Here is a 20957-nt window from a genome sequence, read left to right as displayed (position 1 = left end):
ATTTTATTCAGCTATGTTCAATTGTATTCTTCATACTATAAAATAATATATAATAATACCACGGAATTCTAAGCAAATCTTGTCTGCTAAATGAACTAGTGTAGCCCACAGCCATATGGTATAGCCAGATCAAGGCCTAACATAAGGACAACTCAGAGTATGCTATTCTGTTCTTCATATCATGTTTCTATTATTGTGATGGTGTAGGCTATATAAATGGATTTATTAGATGTTCCAAAGCATCAGTGGCTTGTAGGCTATGTGTGGAAGCCAGGAGATGCTAAATGTGTTTATGTTAATTAACGGTCAATTAACATGAGACCGGCAGTTATTTGCTTGACAATCACCGGCTGACAAAATGTAATGACCGCCACATCCCTACCCCCCCATCCTCCTGCTAGTGTAATATCAGTGTGGACTGTAGGCCTAATGTTTTCTATCAGCACCCCCTGCCTTGCTAGTGTAATATCAGTGTGGACTGTAGGCCTAATGTTTTCTAGATGTGGGGGATAAGTGCAGATCAAAGCAGACCTCTGGTGTGGGATCAGGAACAGGCCCGGGCTGTGTCAATGCTTGACCTGGTTTATTTTGGTTTGGGCTATGGGTGGGGAACTTCAAATATTATGAAAGGAGGAAGTCTAGAAATGCACCCCAGTGTATTTCCTCGGAGGGGTGAACTCTGGGGGAGCTGGGGGTCGGGCAGAGGGATCAGCGGATGATTTGGCCAAAGCCCTGGGGGGTTCTGGGAGGGAGGTTACTCTAGCTGCAGTGTATAATGGGTAGTGCCACTCACAACTGGAGCCTTGACAGGCTCTCTCAAACAGAGTCATACCTGTCCATATTGACGGTTTTGTCAAAAAGCATTTGCATGAACAATTATTGGCATCATTAAGCATGTTAAGGATATTCTCCACATTTGTCTGTTCACTCTTTGTAGTGCTGCTTGTTCCCATGGTAAAGCTAATATGTAAACGAGTGCCAAGTTCCACATAATAAGTCACTAAACATTGTTCGTCAGAAGACACAATTTATCACCGTACTCTGAAAGGTGCTTTTATCTTAACAATGACTGTGTTTACAGTACAAAGTGACATTTCATACTGAATTGATTTGTGACTGAGGGGGAGGACAGGACACACATAGTCCTTTCTGTCCCAGCGCGCTCTAGGCTTTTTGAATAGAACCACAGTTGCTTGTTTAATTACCACATTACGGTTCGCTCATTCTCTTATTTAACACTTTTGTGTTTGTTTGACTCAAGGCGGACTATAATCCAATAGTGAAAATAGCTTTTTTTATATTCCTGCTCCTCTTTCGGTTGCCCTGGAGACCATTGGCTGTTAAGCGTTATTGCCCTAGTAACCTCCCCACACACTAAGCAGAAATACCTCCCTCCCTACCACTGTGTTCTTTTTCATTTCTATGAGACATGATTATACTTCTGATTGTAAATATCTACTTATCTCCTACTGTGTTATGGTGTGAGGTCAAACTGCTTGACTCCAGAAGTCGTTCTTCAATGTCAACTATTACCTATTAAATATTTTTTTTTAAATCATAATTTGACAAAACCAAGTGGTCAGAACATTTTGTGCAATACTACAGCCCACTGGATTACTGCTCTCTACAAGTTCTTCCAGAATTTTATTAATATTCTGCAGATTCATGTTGTGAAGATGTGTTGACAATGTATTTTCTGTCCATAGGAAACCACAGGGTCTCTGTGAGCAGTCTGCTGGTATGTCATGGTCTGCTGCTGGTGGGGACCAACCTGGGGGTGACAGTGGCCCTCTCTGTCCCTAGACTACAGGGCATCCCCAAGGTCACAGGTGAGTGCATCTTCTTCTGAAGATTATTCCAGATGATCAAAACATCCCAATGAGGATTCCTATCGCAATCCATCCATTTGGTATCATAGTTTTAGGGTAAAAATTGGGATTTGGGAAGGGGTGTTTAAGGACTTTGATAGCCAATAGCATGTCATTGTAAATGGAGCACAACATGGGTTAATGGGCCTCAGTCATTATCCTTCAGGTCCCAGCCCAGCCCTGCCTGGTTAGTTTAGTGTAGCTTTTCTTATAATGATACTGTCTCTCAATTGATATAATGACTCAAAGCCAATTTCCGCGTGCCTCCGGTCTACAGAATTCTTAGTCTCTGGAGGCTTCTGCCAAAAGCAGGCAATTTCAAACATGCAGTGCATTCGGAAAGTATTCAGATCCCTTGACTTTTTCCACATTTTGTTACATTACAGCCTTATTATAAAATTGATGAAATAGTTTTTTTCCCCTCATCGATCTACACATAATACCCCATAATGACAAAGCAAAAACAGGTTTTTAGACATTTTTGCAGATGTATTAAAAATAAAAAACGAAAATATCACATTTACATAGGTATTCAGACCCTTTACTCAGTACTTTGTTGAAGCACCTTTGGCAGCGATTACAGCCTTGAGTCTTCTTGGGTATGACGCTACAAGTTTGGCACACCTGTATTTGGGGAGTTTCTCCCATTCTTCTCTGCAGATCCTCTCAAGCTCTGTCGGGTTGGATGGGGAGCGTTGCTGCACAGCTATTTTTAGGTCTCTCCTGAGATGTTCGATCGGGTTCAGGTCCGGGCTCTGGCTGGGCCACTCAAGGACATTCAGAGACTTGTCCCGAAGTTGTCTTGGCTGTGTGCTTAGGGTCGTTGTCCTGTTGGAAGGTGAACCTTTGCACCAGTCTGAGGTCCTGAGCGCTTTGGAGCAGGTTTTCATCAAGGATCTCTCTGTACTTTGGTCTGTTCATCTTTCCCTCGATCCAGACTAGTCTCCCAGTTCCTGCTGCTGAGAGTCTTTAGGTACCTTTTAGCTAACTCCAAGCGGGCTGTCATGTGCCTTTTACTGAGGAGTGTCTGGCCACTCTACCATAAAGGCCTAATTGGTGGAGTGCTGCAGAGATGGTTGACCTTCTGGAAGGTTCTCCCATTACCACAGAGGAACTCTGGAGCTCTGTCAGAGTGACCATTGGGTTCTTGGTCACCTCCCTGACCAAGGCCCTTTTCCCCCAATTGCTCAGTTTGGCCGGGCGGCCAGCTCTAGGAAGAGTCTAGGTGGTTCCAAACTTCTTCCATTTAAGAAGGGTGGAGGCCACTGTGTTCTTGGGGACCTTCAATGCTGCAGACATTTTTTGGTACTCTTCCCCAGATCTGTGCCTCGACACAATCCTGTCTTGGAGCTATGTCCAATCAATTGAATTTACAACAGTTGGACTCAAATCAAGTTGTAGAAACATCACAAGGATGATCAGTAGAAACAGGATTTACCTGAGCTCAATTTTGAGTCTCATTGCAAAGGGTCTGAATACTATATATAAATAAGGTATTTCTGTTTTTGTTTTTTATACATTTGCAAAAATGTCCAAAAACCTGTTTTCGCTTTGTCATTATGAGGTGTTGTGGGTAGATTGCTGAGGATTGTTTTTTTTTTGTTGCCATTTTAGAATAAGGCGGTAATGTAACAAAATGTGGAAAAAGTCAAGGGGTCTGAATACTTTCCGAAGGCACTGTATGTAGTTAATACCATTATTTTCCAGTAACGTTAGCTGTTGATTAGTGCATTTGTATGTGTATACTGTATATGGAGTAATGTGTGTCTGGATATTTGGCTGTCGTAGGACGGGGCATGGTATCTTTCCATGCCCACAACGGCCCAGTGAAGTTCCTCACCATGGCAGCCGCCGTGTGCAACCGGCCCTCAGGCAACTCAGACAGCCCAGGCAGCAGCCCACCCAGCCAGCCAGGGGACACCCAGGACGGGGAGAAGGCACAGGCCTCCGCACCTCCACCCCCAGGCTCCACACCCACTCCTGCTGCTACTCAAGGCCGGGGTGTGTGGCTGGGGGAGGCAGGCTGCACCTCCATGGCACTCCAAGACTCCCTGTCGTCCTCCTGTGGCTCCCTGGCTCTGTCCCAGGGCTCTCTGGAGCATGGGCCTGAGGATGGGGCCATCTATGACCTGGTCAATGACCCAGCCCGTTATCAGAGGGGCAGGAGGGTCAAGGAGGTGGACGTCAGCTCTCTGCTGGTGGTGTCGGGGGGGCTGGGTCACCGCAGGGTCAACAGAAAGACCAGACAGTCCCGCCAGGAGGAGACGGTGTCCACCATTATGGTGTGGCAGATCCCTCTTCTCAACATGTAAGAGACCAGAGACTAGAGATTAACTATCACAGTGCAGCAAGGTAGGGATCATAGTCACTGTAGTAGTCACTAGTGTTAATGGTTTAATAACCACTCATAAGACAGTAGTAATAATCCTTTGAAGTCTCCCCATACTCCTCACGCTCTTATTGTCTCACTTTCTCTTCAGGGTGAAGACTGAGGGTGCTGCAGTTCCTACTTGAAGTCAGTGACACAACTCCAAAGGATGTCCATTGCCATGGTTGTCTGGACTTTGGGCTTAATCAACTCAACCATGTGTCTTACAATGAAAAATACTTCAGAGGACATTCCATAAACAGTTTGAAGAGTTTCTTATGGTGTCTCCCACCCAAAAACCTGTAGCCTTCTGTACATGTGAGGCATTCCCATTGGGTCAATACCAAGGGATCAATACACTATAACCACTTATTCATGGCACCTGACTTTGCTTACAGCATCCAATTCCTGAACCGTTAACACCGTGGTGGAAGATGAATCCAGTGAAGATATGGCCTTAATGTCATTCTTACTATGTCATTTTCATAGAGGAGCTATGAAATGTTACTTGTCTTCTTCAGTTGTTATAACATGGCTATATATTCTGTGTTACTGAGACATTGGGCCAGATCATCAATGTTGATAGCACAATAATTGTATCGGGGGAGAGTATGAAAATAGACACGTAAATTTCAGAAATTCCCATTTTCCCATGTGGAGGTTGAGTGACAAGTCGGGCAAAGTGACTTTTCGTCTCTGTGGCTTTGAACAATGTCTACTCCGACACTTCCACTGTTAGGTAAAGGCATATTCTTTGGGGCCAAAGCCCTCATATTATGATCATCTCCATTTGGCCAGTCTATGTTCTATGAATTGGGTCTGTTTATAGTTATGCTTACTTGTTTGTTATTTGGTCAGGGAGAGGTCCTTTGCAATGGTGTCCTTATTTCACTGGAACACTGAAGCTAAACATTTCCTTATAGTTGTCATCAGGGGGCTATGGAGGGTGTGTTTCTGAAAGGTATGATGGGACTTCCTGGCTGGCCAGGTTTCCTGGAGATCCTAAATGGAGGGAGAGTCGCTAACTGTTACCAGATTAAAAGAAGAAAGGGTTGTTACTTGCCCAAATAAATGTTTTGTCACTAAAGGGTATAAAAAAAAAATGCTTTATACTTTTGTCACATTTTGTATGTACTTCTGTTGTGTATATTAACACATCTTTAAACAATGTTTAATTCAGCAGATTTATGTTTTCTTTACATACTATGTCTACGTTTGTTTTCATCTAGTTTTAATGTATGCACACTCAGTTTGCTCACCTTATATCAACAAAAAGGAAATACTGTAGTTGCGCTATTTCACATATGCTGCCAGTATGTATAGCCTCAGGTGTTTGGTTCAATGCCAAGCTCTAAATACATCTCTCCACACTGAACATTGAGGGTCTTTCTTTATTGTTTGCATAACTACATGTTGTGAATGCACTACCTTAGTACCTGTGTTAATCTGAAACCCTAACTGTATGGTTTGTATTTTGAGAAATAAAGGAGAAAGACGGCAAGGAAATGGTATACAAGGTTGGGGAGTAACTGATAACATGTAATCGGTTACATGTAATCTGATAATAATCAAAAACAACTGTAATCAGATTACATATACTTTTGAAGAACTAGATGATTACTTCTTGGATTACTTTTAAAATTAAAAAAGTACATTTGCGGAAAAATACATTGAAACCTTTCTGTTTTCTCAATGACATTCAATTCGTAGTCCCCTGTAGCTCAGTTGGTAGAGCATGGCGCTTGCAACGCCAGGGTTGTGGGTTCATTTCCCATGGGGGGCCAGTATGAAAAATTTATGCACTCACTAACTGTAAGTCGCTCTGGATAAGAGCGTCTGCTAAATGACTAAAAAAAAGAAATTCAGCATTGAAAAAAAGTGCAAGTTTAAGTTAGTTCCACCTGAGTGAGTCTGATCACAAGTCAGAGACCACTATGATGACACACCAAATGTGTTTGATGGATCCTTTTTGTCTTCTTCTAATGCCTCTTAAAGAAAAATTACACCCCAAAATGATCATTTGGTATTTGTTTCATTAGTCCATTGTTGACATAATCCCAAAATGTTTTGCTTGTCAGCAATCAAGTTTTCAAGATATGTAACTTTCAGAATACAGAACTCATCCCCATATGATGCAGTTTTTGGGTGGAGTTTTCCTTTAAGGGGAAAGTAATCCAAAAGTTACAAAGTAATCAGATTACGTTACTGAGTTTGGCTAATCCAAATGTTACATTACTGATTGCAGTTTTGGACAGGTAACTAGGAACTGTAAGGATTACATTTAGAAAGTAACCTAGGATTACATTGAGAAAGTAACCTTTCCAACCCTGAAATATGTGCTGCAAGAATAGCTTTGTTAATCTAACCTTCTGGATGATGTGCTGCTATCAATTCATGTAAGGACAAGCTTTTGCCCGGAGTGCAGTAAGAACTGAGGGTGATGCAGTTCCTGAGGATTGCATGTGCTCTCATTCTCTCAGCTGGTCAGGAACTTCTTTGTTTCATGCCGCCCACATAGTGTTACACAATCATGTTGAAATGTATTACTGTATTATCTGTGTTAATGCAAATATATTGTAGAACTTGAAGTTCAGTGTCCCTGCCTTATCCAAATGATTCCCCTTATACCATATTATTCCAGTAATAGCTTACTCTAATCGAATGTGCTGTATCGTGAACCCAAACATTTTTCACAGGATGTCTCATTTATCTAATGTCCTGATGACTATTCTGTCTTGGGGGTAAAGTTCAACCACAGTGATGAAGTAGGCTACAGACTGTATTTATTAACCAGTGGAGATATACAGACCAGCAGCACCTCAGTAACACATACTGTATCTAGGGCCCTGCTTTTGGACAATCATGTGGCATGCCTGGATTTTAACCTTTACTTAAAGGTTAACTGTCCCCTTTTCTTTCTATGTCAGATGCTCCAGCGCCATCCTCAGACCATTGCTTTCATTTTTGGTGTAATTCTCATTTCTTGATAAGGCTTAAAATACTGGATAAAATCTTGCTATGTCACATGATTGCGCAAAAAGCAGAGCAATCCCAGGCTTCTGCCCTGTCTGACTGTTGTCATTCATCACACTGGGGGATAGCCTTGACTCGCAAGCACACTGTTTGTTTTTTCGGATCCTGCATGGTTTCCATGGAGAACTGTCAATGGTCTGTGACAGAATGGCTGTGTGTGAGTGTGATTTCTCTCCTCACAGCATGTGGATGTGTTGTGTGTGGCATGTCTGCTCCTCAAGATAATACTGATGGACAATCATGCATTATATTCTGAACATGGAAGATTGTGAATCCTAGAATGGATTGAATTTGTTGTCGCCATGGCATGCTTTTTCTCTGTGCTCTCTGTGTTCATCTGTCCCAGGTAGGAATGCTGCAGTATAATCCATGGTGCTGATTGTACTCTGGTGCCCTTGTGTTGGCCCAGAGTGGCTCAGCTATTTTTATATCTAAAAGGACAGTGGTTACGCCATGCAACCTCCAGAGAATGGGAGGATAAGGATGCTGGATAAAACTGTCTCCGTCTTTAACTGGGATACTGATATGAGACACACTGACATGTTTAGCTATTGTGGTTGTTTTGCTGGTTCTTAACCTTTTCCCTCATATTCTCACAAATGTAAGGGATGCACTTGTTTGCGCATTGTTTTTTCTCTTTTCCATTTGGGTTATATATATATATTTTTTTTTTTGTCAGATTTGCAATAATTTGAGAGACTGGCCTGAAGGAGAGAGAGGCTTATTTACAGTGCCTTCAGAAAGTATTCAGACCTATTGACTTTTTCCACATTTCATTGTGTTACAGCCTGAATTTATGGAATAAATTGAGATGTTGTGTCACTGGCCCACACACAATACCCCATAATGTCAAAGTGGAATTAAGTTTTTAGAATTTTATACAAATTAATTAAAAATGAAAAGTTGAAATGTTTTGAGTCAATAAGTATTCAACCGCTTTGTTATGGCAAGCCTAAATAAGTAAAATGTGTTTAACAAGTCACATAATAAGTTGCATGGACTCAATAATAGTGTTGAAAATGATTTTTGAATGACTACCTCATCTCTGTACTCCACACAGACAATTATCTGTAAGGTCCCTCAGTCGAGCAGTGAATTTCAAACACAGATTCAACCACAAAGATCAGGGAGGTTTTCCAATGCCTCGCAAAGAAAGGCACCTATTTATTGGTAGGTGGGTAAAAATTATAGAAAACAGACATTGAATATCCCGTTGAGCATGGTGAAGTTATTAATTACACTTTGGATGATGTATCAATACACCCAGTCACTACAAATATACAGGCGTTCTTCCTAACTCAGTTGCCGGAGAGGAAGGAAACCGCTCAGGGATTTCACCATGAGGCCAATGGTGACTTTAAAACAGTTACAGAGTTTACTGGCTGTGATATGAGAAAACTGAGGATGGATCAACAACATTGTAGTTACTCCACAATACTAACCTAAATGACAGAGTGAAAAGAAGGATAAAAATATTCAAAAACATGCATCCTGTTTACAATAAGGCACTAAAGTAAAACTGCAAAAAATTTAGCAAAGAAATGAACTTTATGTCCTAATACAAAGTGTTATGTTTGGGACAAATCCAACACATCAATGAGTACCACTTCATATTTTCAAGCGTCGGCAAGGACTAGGCAGTTTTGTAGGATAAAAAGAAACAGAAGAGAGCTAAGCACAGGCAAAATCCTAGAGGAAAACCTGGTTCAGTCTGCTTTCCAACAGACACTACTAGACAAATTCACCTTTCAGCTTGACAATAACCTAAAACACAAGACCAATTATAGACTGGAGTTGCTTACAAAGACCATATTGAATGTTCCTGAGTGCATAGTTACAGTTCTGACTTAAATCGGCTTGAAAATCGAAAAACATTTTCCCCCTTTGTCATTATGGGGTATTGTGTGTAGATGGGTGAGAAAAAAACAAAATGTAATCAATTTTGAATCCAGGCTGTAACACAACAAAATGTGGAACGAGTCAAGTGGTATGAATACTTTCTGAAGGCATTGCAGTGCATTCTGAAAATATTCAGAACCTTTGAAGTTTTCCACATTTTGTTACATTACAGCCTTTCCCCTCATCAATCTACAAACAATACACCATAATGACAAAGAAAAAACTGTTTATTTGACATTTTTGCAAATGTATTATAAATAAAAAACGGAAATATCACATGCATAAGTATTCAGACCCTTTACTCAGTACTTTGCTGAAGCAACTTTAGAAGCGATTACAGCCTTGAGTCTTCTTGGGTATGAAGCTACAAGCTTGGCACACCTGTATTTGGGGAGTTTCTAACATTCTTCTCTGCAGATCCTCTCAAGCTTTGTCAGGTTGGATGGGGAGCATTGCTGCACAGCTATTTTCAGGTCTCTCCCGAGATGTTCGATCGGGTTGAAGTCCGGGCTCTGGTTGGGCCACTCAAGGACATTCAGACACTTGTCCCAAAGCCAGTCCTGCGTTGTCTTGGCTGTGTGCTTAGGGTCATTGTCCTGATGGAAGGTGAACCTTTGACCCAGTCTGAGGTCCTGAGCGCTCTGGAGCAGTTTTTCATCAAGGATCTCTGTACTTTGCTCCGTTCATCTTTCCCTCGATCCTGACTAGTCTCCCAGGCCCTGCCGCTGAAAAACATCCCCACAGCATGATGCTGCCACCACCATGCTTCACCGTAGGGAAGGTGCCAGGTTTCCTCCAGACGTGAAGCTTGGTATTCAGGCCGAAGAGCTCAATCTTGGTTTCATCAGACCAGATAATTTTGTTTCTCATGGTCTGAGAGTCTTTAGGTGCCTTTTGGCAAACTCCAAGTGTGCTGTCATGTGCCTTTTACTGAGTGGCTTCCATCTGGCCACTCTACCATAAAGGCCTGATTGGTGGAATGCTGCAGAGATGGTTGTCCTTCTGGAAGGTTCTCCCATCTCTACAGAGGAACTCTGGAGCTCTGTCAGAGTGATCATCGGGTTCTTGGTCAACTCCCTGACTAAGGCCCTTCTCCCCCGATTGCTCAGTTTGGCCGGGTGGCCAGCTCTAGGAAGAGTCTAGGTGGTTCCAAACTTCTTCCATTTAAGAGTGATGGAGGCCACTGTGTTCTTGGGGACCTTCAATGCTGCAGAAATGTTTTGGTACCCTTCCCCAGATCTGTGCCTTGACACAATCCTGTCTCGGAGCTCTACGGACAATTCCTTCGACCTCATGGCTTGGTTTCTGCTCTGACATGCACTGTCAACTGTGGGACCTTATATAGACAGGTGTGTGCCTTTTCAAATCATGTCCAATCAATTGAATTTACCACAGGTGGAAGTTGTAGAAACATCTCAAGGTTGATCAATGGAAACAGGATGCACCGGAGCTCAATTTTGAGTTTCATAGCAAAGGGTCTGAATATTTCTGTAAATAAGGTATTTTTTTATTTTTTTTATTTTTTATTATACATTTGCAAAAAATAAGGCTGTAACAACGAAATGTGGAAAAAGCCAAGGGGTCTGAATACTTTCTGAATGCACTGTAACCCATGGTTTACATGGCAGGTTGAAGCAATGCTCTTCCTTTCAGACTAAAATATGATTGTATGTTGTAGCATGCCAAGCAGAAGGCAGTAGCCCTAGTACATTTTAATGTGGACACATTAGTCTTTATAATTACAATACCCCACTAGGGAAACACAAATGTGTATGTTGTCTAGTGAACAACAGATTTGTTGTCCTTTGGCTTTGCTTTTGAAGTAGGGCCTTTTCTATAAGAGGCTGTAGTAGGGTCTTGCAATGACAGCGTCTTCTAACGCACGCAGGTGCGCAGATCGCTGAGTTTCCCCCATGACATCTCGCGCACAAAGGCGTGTGAAGGAATTTCGCATTTTCACGTCGATTTGCCTCCAGCGCGTGTGTGTTGCAGGCTCTGATGGGAATAACCGTGTAGAGGGTGTGTGGTCTAGATCAATAACTGTCGGACTGTAGCCTACTGTAAAAAATCTAAACACATTCGGGGCAGCGGAGAGGGATCTATGCTGGACTGATTTTAAACTGTGTGGGGATGAAATACGACATTTGATGCTCACTGCTCAGCTCAGACGCACTGGAGAGCTGCAGGAGGAAATTACTTGGCAACATATTAGTCGGTCATGGATAGATAATCTGAAAGACTGAATTCTGGAATGAATGTTAGCGTTTTGTTTTAGTCAAGACGTCGATGTAGTTACAGTGGATTTTCTCTTATGATTTTTTAAGGAATAACAAAGATTCATTTACCCGGAGACTATTTGTCCAAGTGATAGCCTATGTCTCTAAGGGACATGTAATGAAGGACTTCTTCACATTTACGAAATTATCTCTATGAGGGAAAAGACAGCTGTCTTGCATTTGTGAGGTTCTCCAATTTTCAGGATCGGGGCTCCCTTACATAACTGGCCTTTGTGTGTGTGAGACTGATGAAAACGGTCTGTTGAACTGCGCTGCCGCTTCACCACAGACATAAAGACGTAAGTAGTTGGCTATACTATAATAATAATCATAATTATATTATTTAGGCCAATGTTTTTTTATATGACTCGACTTTCCATTTCCAATCTTTAATTGTACATTTAGCCTAGAATAATTGCTTGCCTTACAATTATATTGTGCACAATTTCCCTATTTATATTTCTTCGCATTGTGATAAATCAATATATGAATTATTGTACTAGAATTTGGTTTCTATTTAAGCAATAAAGCCTGAGGGGGTGTGGTATGTGGCCAATATACCATGGCTAAGGGCTGTTCTTTTCACGACACAACGCTGAGTGCCTGGATACAGGCCTTAGCCGTGGTATATTGGCCATATACCACAAACCCCCGAGGTGCCTTATTGCTATTATAAACTGGTTACCAACGTATTTAGAGCAGTATAAATAAATGTTTTGTCATACCCGTGGTATACGGTCTGATACACCACGGCTGTCAGCCAATCAGCATTCAGGGCTCGAACCAACCAGTTTATAATACACAATTTGACAGTGAAATGTGCGCGTGAACGGCTTTCCTCTCCCATCATATTCAGGATTAATCTATCTAGCAGTCAGAGCAGAGGCCACTGAGCATGCACCCTATGTGTCCGTCTCCCACTGGGTCGTGAATAACACAAATAGATTAGAATGATCATCCAATAGGTAGGTCATGTGTGTTAGCAGTTAATAGCAACAATAATTCACTTGTTATTCCATTCACTATGTCTAATCTCTTAATAATAGCACTTGAATTAATATTTTCCTGCACAACAAGTGCCAAATGTGCAATTAGACCCCTATAATAATATCTGTAGAATTTAATAATGTTATGTTTTAAATAGAATTTGTAGAAAACAAAAGCTACTCCACAAAGCTCTGAAGATATACCAAAGTTGGCTCCATTTGTTGCTTGTGGAGTAAGGGCGCCCCTCAGAGTTTTCAAGTAGCACTGGCAACAATTTACGTTTTAGTTCTTTGAAACTTGCCATCGAAGCAGTATTGACTTTCATTGACTTTTCATATATTTCTCTTCTCCCCTAACGTGTCAAATAGGTTCAAGGGACGAGACCTGCCAAGATCTGGAGCAGTGATTCTAGAAGATTCTGTTGGATTCTCCTCAGTATGATCACTGAGGATCTGGACTACCACTAGCTCTGATCAGACAGGATGAATGACAGACAGAGACAGGGAGGAGGGGTGCACACAGTGGAGGCAGACGTCATTTTCCACCATCCCGTCTGCTCTGACCTCCTCTCCTCCCCCTCTGATGAGGATGGGGGTGTCTGTCCCCTCCCACTGAAGCAGGAGGGGAACACCAATGCTCCAGACCTGGGATTCATACTGGACGACCAAGGATTCTGTCGACAGAGCACACCAGTTACAAAGGAGTACTTGTTGGATGGTGGTACGGTGATTGGGAATCATCACTTTGACCATCCACAGGGTGATGGATCATACATCTCAAATACAGATCAGTTTCACATTACTGATCTTTCTCATCAAGCAAATACATCTCACATACCCAAGCTTGATGCTGGTAGAGACCAGAACTGTACTCATGGCAGAAACGGTATCAGTGAGGATATGAATGGGGCGAGGGCCAAAGTGCCCTGCAGTGTGGGTCCCTCTCTATGCTTCAAGGGAGTGGTCAGAGAGGAAGTGGAAGGGTCCCTGTCCCTCTACAGAGAGAGCATAGTGAGGAGTCAGTGTCACATCACAAACGTCACCGCCTCCCCGGAGCAGGGGACCGCCGCGCCTGACACTCATTGTATCACCGCGGACAACCAGCCAACCATACAAGAGCTGGAGCGCTTGTTCAGCCACAGCTCTGCCACAGAATATGACACATTGTATGGACAGTCAGGGCTTGAGTCGAGCCAAGGATGCAGGGACAGTAGTGGCCATGGTGGGGTCAGTAACACAACGCCTAAAGAGGAGCCGGATTTAGTGATCGAAGTCGGTGGCCAGAAAATCAGTGTTCACAAGTCTGTTCTGGCAGAGAAGAGTGACTATTTCAAGGCTCGTCAGTCGAGAGACATCCTGAAAGTGAAAGGGCTGAAGTACAAGACCCTGACCATCCTGATAGACTATATCTACACCTCTCAGATGAATGTACACAAGGACAATGTGGTAGAGGTGATCACAGGAGCTAAGATCTTACAGATCCCATGTGCCGTCCAGGCTGCTATGGATACCATCTCAGAGCAGGTCACAGCAGAGAACTGCTACGAGATTCTAACTATCGCCAAGAAGCAACGACTTAACGAACTGAAGGAGACGGCCTATCGCTTCATGAGTGACAATTTCCTCCAGATCCTGCGGGACCAAGCGGTGTACGGACATCTGACGGGGTCGGAGAGGGATCTGGTCCTGAAGAAGAGAATGGAGGGAAAGAGGTCCCTGATGGTCGCTGAGATCAACGATGTGTTCGACCACGTCGGGAGCCGACCTCAGAGTCGCTGTAACAGTCGACCGCAGAGCCCTCTGTCCTTGGCTTCCTTCGAGGAGAACCACATGATTTACTACTTCAACGAGGCAGCCAATGACTGGAGACCTCTGACTCTGATGCCGGAGGACATTAACACTAAGGGCTGTGGGATCTGCACCATGTACAACTACCTGTTTGTGGCCGGTGGGATAAAGGGATTTGGGGACAAGGGCAAGGTCTCAGACAAGGTATTTTGTTATAACCCCATCACTAACCGCTGGAGCGAGGTTCGGCCGCTCAACCAGGCACGGTCGCAGCTCAAGCTAGTGTCTATGGAAGGTAACCTGTACGCCATAGGAGGGGAGTGTTTGTTCACAGTGGAGAAGTACGATCCTCGGACAGACAGATGGACCACGGTGGCTCCCTTACCCAAAGGGGCGTTTGCAGTGGCCCATGAAGCCACCTCATGTAATGGAGAGCTCTATGTTTCTGGAGGGTCTCTGTTCTACCGTCTCCTAAAATACGACCCTAAGAGGGACGAGTGGCAGGAGTGCCCCTACAACAACAGCAGGAAGAAGTCAACCGACATGGTGGCCCTGAAAAGCTTCATCTACAGGTTTGACGTCAACCGTGACCAGGGGGTCAATGTGTTCAGGTACAACACTATAGTGAAAATGTGGCACGACTGTGTGTCGCAGCGACAGGGCACCCCTTTGCCGTTCAGGTGTGCCGTCATTGGAAACTGCATCTATTGTGTGAACAAGACTCAGATTCTGCAGTTTATAGTGGAGGAGGACGGGTCTTACTTTGTAGAGGAACCTCTGAGGCCACCACTGGAAGCTAAGGGCATACTGTTCCCTTTCATCCTCAGTCTGCCTGAAAAGACTCCTGTGATGTGACCATGTACCAATTATGCTACATTACAGAAGCCCATCAACAGAATATAGTGGACCTTAAAATATAATGAAAATGTTTCAAAGTCAGCTTTATTTTCCCCTGTCCAGTTTACCTGCTCGTAATGGAATGTGTTTTTTTTGCATGGCCAGTTACAGTATCTACAGGACAAGCCTTAACGAGGATGACTTTTACATGTTGAATGAGTGCAACCAGAAATGGATCTGACTGTACATAATGAGATAATGACACGTACATATGTTTTTTTGTGTATTTCCCTGTGTTCAGTTTGTATTGTGCATTTTTGTTATTGCAGATATTTAGAATACATATTGTTTATAATTCTGTTGGCTGGCTGGTCGCTTTTAGACAAACATCTCACATCAGAGTTGGAATTGTCTGAGTGAAGGGACAGATAAAGTATGTTCTGACTGACACATAGCTGGCACACACAGGTCTTATCTAAATGAAACAAGCAAACACATAAGCAGCTTCATCTCTTACAGTACAAGGCCTGCTACAGTGGTGATGTCTGCTCTGTAACATTGCTCTATGAAGAAACAGTGGGAGGGGAAATAACATTCACACGGCACCAAGGCCCGATATCAGAACTGCCTTTGACATGACTTCACAAGGCCATTGAACAGAAGGAGGAAATAAGCCACATACTGTATATCTTCTACAATAATGCTATTCTACCATTACAGATAGTAATAATAATAATAATAATATATAGTCAAGGAATTATGTTGAAGAGCACAATGCACTTATTAGTGAATTAGGTTCAAAACCAGTACCTACCTATTAATTCAGAACCAGACCCACCTATTCATTCAGAACCAATAACCAGCCTTCCAGGTTTCGTCAAAGACAACACTCTACATACAGTTGAGTTGAGTTTCAACACACTACAAACATTGTTTTGTGGTGTACATGAATCCGAAGGTGAATTATTGCAGCACAAGAAGAGTGGTGTTTTTGACTGACCCTGGGGATCGGGTTAAGTTACTGAGTTTGATTGAAACGGGTCTTAGGTGTGCACAGATGTTTACAGGATTGAGTCAGCATAGATATGAGGGACAATTCTTACTGCTCACTGTTCACTCTTAGGGGCCTGGTCCTTGACTATCACATTTGCCAAAGACAAAATAGTCTGGTATAGTCTGATATAGTCTGATAATAACACATCAAACCCTTTCAGACATTGGTTGAAAATATTCCAAATCAAAAACATGAATGTGGCCTCTCTACATTCACACGCAACACTAAGCAATAGTATTAGCAACAATGTATCAACGTTGCTGTGAAACAAGGGCACCACACTTGCTGCTACACTATTCTTTAACATTCTTCAGAGAAGTGAGGAGTCATTGCTCCTATGCAGGACTGAAGAATTTGCCCTTGTCCTGCCGATAATGAAAACGCTATTACGTTGTCATCTCCCACAAGTATTTGATGAGCCAGCCAGAAAGACTGTGACTAGCATACATAGGATGCGCTTTCGGATACTGTTGAACTGCCTCACAAGTACTTGACTATTTCAGTATAATTTATGATGATGAAGCCGTTTGCCCATATAAGATGATGTATCCTACTTTGCTGTGTAGCCATGGCCTGTCAGTTTTATTCCATCCATTTATTATGCATAATCATCTAATTTAGTAGGAAGCACACTTTTCATCAACTTCAGCTCAATGTTAATCTGTTCTGCTAAGGTATGCCAAATCCCTAGTGCACTTTAATACAATATTGGAGCTGGTCAAATAGCACTCCATCTCATTGCTCTTTCTTGGAAATTAGACATATTTGTTTGCTTTTTGCAATAATACATCAATGGGAGTTTTGTTAATCTGTGGGATTTGATTCAGAGGAATTTATTTGGTGAAGGAAATGCTACCATCACATTTTAACAGTATCTCTGAGAGGCAGTATCTCCAAGAGGCAGTTGTAACTTTTGTGACAGAGTGGATGTGGTTGGACTTAATAGTTTGTTATTTTACTGGCTGGTGTCAGTGTGTAGTGAAGCTCTTATGGCCTGTTGGCTTTGGACTTAATATTGCAATGATGAATGACTTGAAAGTACAGTGTTGGTTGAAGGCTTTCTTACTGTTAATTATTATAAGTAACAGCTAACAAACTAACTGTTTCATGATGTATTTCAGTCAAAACTAAGTGCTGAAAATAAAATATTTTGTGTTTGAAAAAAGTGTCAGTGTCATTCTCTATAGAGTGTGTTTTGCAGTATAGATGGAGAGGTCCTTAATTATAACTGCTGAGGAGCAGTGCTCTGATATAGACTTTTATTTTCACTTGGTACAGAAGTGCCACCTACTGGACAATGACTGTAACACGTCCTGTGCTTATCATTTCTCTCTTGAATGAAAACAGATTAATTCACTATAATAATACCATCCAACACTGTATTAATACATTATTGTATTTGCTCCCCTAAGTGAAAAGATACATTTATTCTCTCCTGATGAGGCAGAAGGGGTGGTGATGCTTGGTGGTGTTGCTATAGCCGGTTGACAGCAGGTCCTGCGGTTTCGGCATCATCTCCTCTGTAAACCTCAGGTCTACTCTCAGTAATCTCTGGACTACGGAACGTAGTCGTAGAGAAGTAGTTCACATATTTGGACACTGGTGGCTCCTCCTATTTGACAATTGATATTGAAGTATTATGAGTAATTATACATTTTATAATTAGGGCTATAAGTTTTTCGTGACCATAACTTTTTTCCTGGTCAAGTCACGTGGTCAGGAAAAACTTGCACCATCAATTAGAATTGAAAATGAAACAAAATATTTTGTTAGATTGCTAACCCTTATACAAAAGAACAACAGTGTCATCTTCTGGTGAGTAGAGAGAGGTACCGGTGTATTACCTCCGCGATAGGAGGCAGGTTGTCGGCCCACTGCGTGATTTCGTATGTGGAGCGGTCGATGGTGACGTTCATGATGCTCTTGCGTGTCTGTCTGGTTGAGCTCTTGGCTATGGGGATCAAGGCCAAGACAAAACAGGCTGCCACGTTCAACACCCCGGCAACCACAAAGCCCAAGTTGTAGCTTCCTGTCATGTCATTCATCCAACCTGACCGGGACAACAACCGGGACAATGACTGAGACTTCAAACAACAAGGATATGATGACTATGACTTTTATCATCATACTACTTTTATGATGTTCCTTCATGCAAAGACAGTGATGTAACCTCTGCACATCTGCCAAAAAGATTGGTTTAACTTTTGATCCAATTCAGTCATTGTTTGGCTGTACTGACATGGCTTACACTCCTCCAACTTAAGAATAAGTACTGTTACAACAATAACATCACCTGCAGTGAACCTACCAGCAAAGGGCGGTCCCAAGCAGCTGACAGCGTTGACCGTGAGCATTAACCCCCAGGCCACGGGCATCTTCTCGGCCCCCATCAGGTCAAAGGTCAGGACAGGGAGCAGGATGTAGTTGCCAGCATCAGCGATCCCCAGGAACAGGCCGAAGGCCACCAGAGAGACGTAGGAATGGAGCAGTGGGATCAACATGTACAGCAGACCTGGCAACACAGGAGGAAACACAGTAGGAGACAGGTGTTCGGTTGTGTACGGTCTGCAGAATTCACCTTGTACATTTTACTGCAGCACAGCCGTGATAATAATCGCCATAACATACACTCTCTCGTGTCGTATTGCTTTACTAACGGTCACAATGACAGTGAGGACGTATAGGCGTACGGGCAACCCACCAACACCGAACACAGAGGCCTGGTTGATGTAGAGCCTGTTGATTCTCTCTGAGTCACAGATCCTGCCGAAGATGATCCGGCTGATCATGCTAGTCAAGCCTAGGAACAGCATGATGTTAGTGGCGCTGTGGACTGGGATGCCCAGCTGAACCGCATGCTTCACCTAGAGCAGGACACACACACACACACATTTTGTACCTAAACTACATTCACTCATCTTTGAGGTATGAGTAAAACTACAGAATGGTTCCAAACTATAATGTCGTACTGTTTCAACTGAGCCTTCAGTTGTTTACATCAGTATGTAACTTACCAAGTGGACATATGGAATGAAGAATCCAAATTTACACAGTCCATTGGCTGCAACCCAGATCAGAAAGACTTTGTCTTTCCACAGGCCAAGGTCCACAACAAACTTCTTCAAGGGAGAGTTCTTCAAATTATCCACCACACTTCTAGTGTAACCTTTCAAATATGTTTGAAATATAAATCACTTAAACCTCATCAGTAACACATAGCTTTTGATTAATATGAAATGTTTATACAATTTTAGTTTGAAAGCGTACACATAAAAATCAGTTGAGGTAGTTAAATCAATTGTGCACTCAGTCATGATGATGTGATAAATGATCCCATTACTGTATGCTCATCATTTAACATGGTAACCTGTAATAAAGAAATAAAAACCGTTGTGGGTCTGAACGTCCTGCAGTACCTTTGGGGTTGAGTGGCAGGTAGGTGAAGCCGGTGATGACACAAATAATCATGAGACCTGAGAACACTCGGAGACTCTGCCTCCAGCCAAGGGCGTCTATGAGAAACAGATGGAGCCGGGTCTGGACCAGGGCCCCTGCTGCTCCCCCTGACATCACTATCCCCGTGGCCAGGGAACGCTTGGTGGTGAAGTACTGGCTCACCATGATCATACCTGCCCCACGGGAGGAGGAGGAGGAGGAGGGAGATTGGAGATGGAGGTGAGATAATGTGTTAGCTGTCCTGGCCATGAGAATACAATATGAACTAGAAAAGTTGTGGAAGGATTGGAAGTTTTAGTGAATTCATAGTGCAGGGGTAGGCAACTAGATTCAGCCGCGGGACAATTTTTGTTGGAGCTTTTTTTTAAAGCCAAAACTATCATCCTAAAAACTTTGGGGGGCCCAAAAAACTAACTCGCAGGTCGCCTGTTGCCGACCCCTGCCATAGTATAACTAACCACTAGCTAATTCCCTCCCTCCCTTGTACCAACCTGGGGTGAAGGCAAAGCTCGAGCCCACTCCAGTGAGGAAGCCGTGTGTGAAGAACAGTGTTCCTAGATTGGGTGCGTAGGACGAGCACACTGTGGAGATCATGATGATGAGGGATCCTAGGATGGAGATCTCTCTGGCCCCGTACCTGACTGTCAGCTTCCCAGACAGGGGCCCACAGACCATGATGAAACCATAGCTGATGGAGCCAACCCATGCTACAGGACAGCAGAGAGTAGGTCATAGGTTAGGTAGCTAGCAGATTTCAATGTATCTATTCTATAGCATCTGTAAGCAATCTTCTGATTGATGTGATACAACAGCATGTAATTTGTGCAGTTTAGGTAACTACTTGTTTATAACATGTTTATTACTGTTGTAACTACACATTTCAACAATTATTTTGTATTAGCTACAAAGTGATTTTGTGATCATGACATGAGATGTGTAAACGTTAATAAACCTGTAGAGTTTACAGTGTGTAACCTAATTCTACATTTCACAATGATATTGGGTTGAATACGAAATGCTCTGAGACCAGGTTGGATACGTTATGTGATTATGTGCAGTTTAGGGTAACTTGCCTGTTTTAGAACTTGTCTCCCCAAACTCTTTGAGGAGACTGATGAGGTACACTCCGAAGGAGTTGTGATATCCCAGTACCAGGACATTATAGAGGAACGATGATAAGACAATCACCCATCCCCATCCACCGTCCGGGGGAGGCTTGATCGGTGGGGGTCTGCGAAGCTCCGGAGGAATAAGCTCGGGTTCGTCGGAGTAAAACCTCCTGAAGGGAATGGCAGTCCAGAAGATGTGCATGTTGATGCACAAAATACACGGACCTAGGGTGCTATCCACCTCGACTGGTTCGAGACGTCTGGCACGCAAAATAAAGGTGGA

The 20957-nt window shown here is 43.0% G+C and overlaps 3 protein-coding genes across 7 annotated transcripts in view; 2 read left to right on the top strand and 1 right to left on the bottom strand.

The window, feature by feature from the left end:
* The window catches only part of LOC121545032 (rho guanine nucleotide exchange factor 10), a 75739-nt gene extending 69992 nt beyond the window's left edge, over nt 1–5747 (top strand). For 2 of the 4 annotated variants that reach the window (XM_041855379.1, XM_041855377.1), the window contains 3 exons: nt 1707–1829; nt 3657–4176; nt 4349–5747. In XM_041855379.1, the coding sequence (XP_041711313.1) occupies nt 1707–1829; nt 3657–4176; nt 4349–4382 (677 nt within the window). In that variant the 3' untranslated portion in view covers nt 4383–5747. Of the gene's footprint in view, nt 1–1706; nt 1830–3656; nt 4221–4348 lie in introns of all 4 variants that reach the window. The other 2 variants (XM_041855380.1, XM_041855378.1) reach the window with 1 other exon arrangement.
* A 5361-nt stretch (nt 5748–11108) lies between these two features.
* LOC121545031 (kelch repeat and BTB domain-containing protein 11-like) lies at nt 11109–17268 on the top strand. Its single transcript, XM_041855376.2, has 2 exons — nt 11109–11743; nt 12800–17268. The coding sequence occupies exon 2, from the start codon at nt 12914–12916 to the stop codon at nt 15071–15073; it is 2160 nt and encodes a 719-aa protein (XP_041711310.2). The 5' UTR covers nt 11109–11743; nt 12800–12913; the 3' UTR covers nt 15074–17268.
* Nucleotides 17269–17487: 219 nt separating this feature from the next.
* On the bottom strand, nt 17488–20932 carry LOC121544396 (monocarboxylate transporter 10). Of its 2 annotated transcripts, none has more exons than XM_041854338.1 (8): nt 20639–20932; nt 20057–20272; nt 19526–19738; nt 19124–19275; nt 18811–18973; nt 18418–18621; nt 17954–18159; nt 17488–17721 (listed from the first exon to the last, which is right to left on the bottom strand). In XM_041854338.1, the coding sequence occupies exons 1-8, from the start codon at nt 20874–20876 to the stop codon at nt 17584–17586; spliced, it is 1530 nt and encodes a 509-aa protein (XP_041710272.1). In that variant the 5' UTR covers nt 20877–20932; the 3' UTR covers nt 17488–17583. The 2 variants fall into 2 exon arrangements, with proteins under 2 accessions (XP_041710272.1, XP_041710273.1); XM_041854339.1 differs by having other exon boundaries at nt 17954–18060.
* Nucleotides 20933–20957: the final 25 nt, after the last annotated feature.

Source organism: Coregonus clupeaformis, chromosome 29 (assembly GCF_020615455.1).
Source record: "Coregonus clupeaformis isolate EN_2021a chromosome 29, ASM2061545v1, whole genome shotgun sequence".
Lineage (NCBI taxonomy): Eukaryota > Metazoa > Chordata > Actinopteri > Salmoniformes > Salmonidae > Coregonus > Coregonus clupeaformis.
The sequence above is the reverse complement of the archived record's forward strand: the minus strand, read 5'-3'. Positions and strand labels throughout refer to the sequence as shown.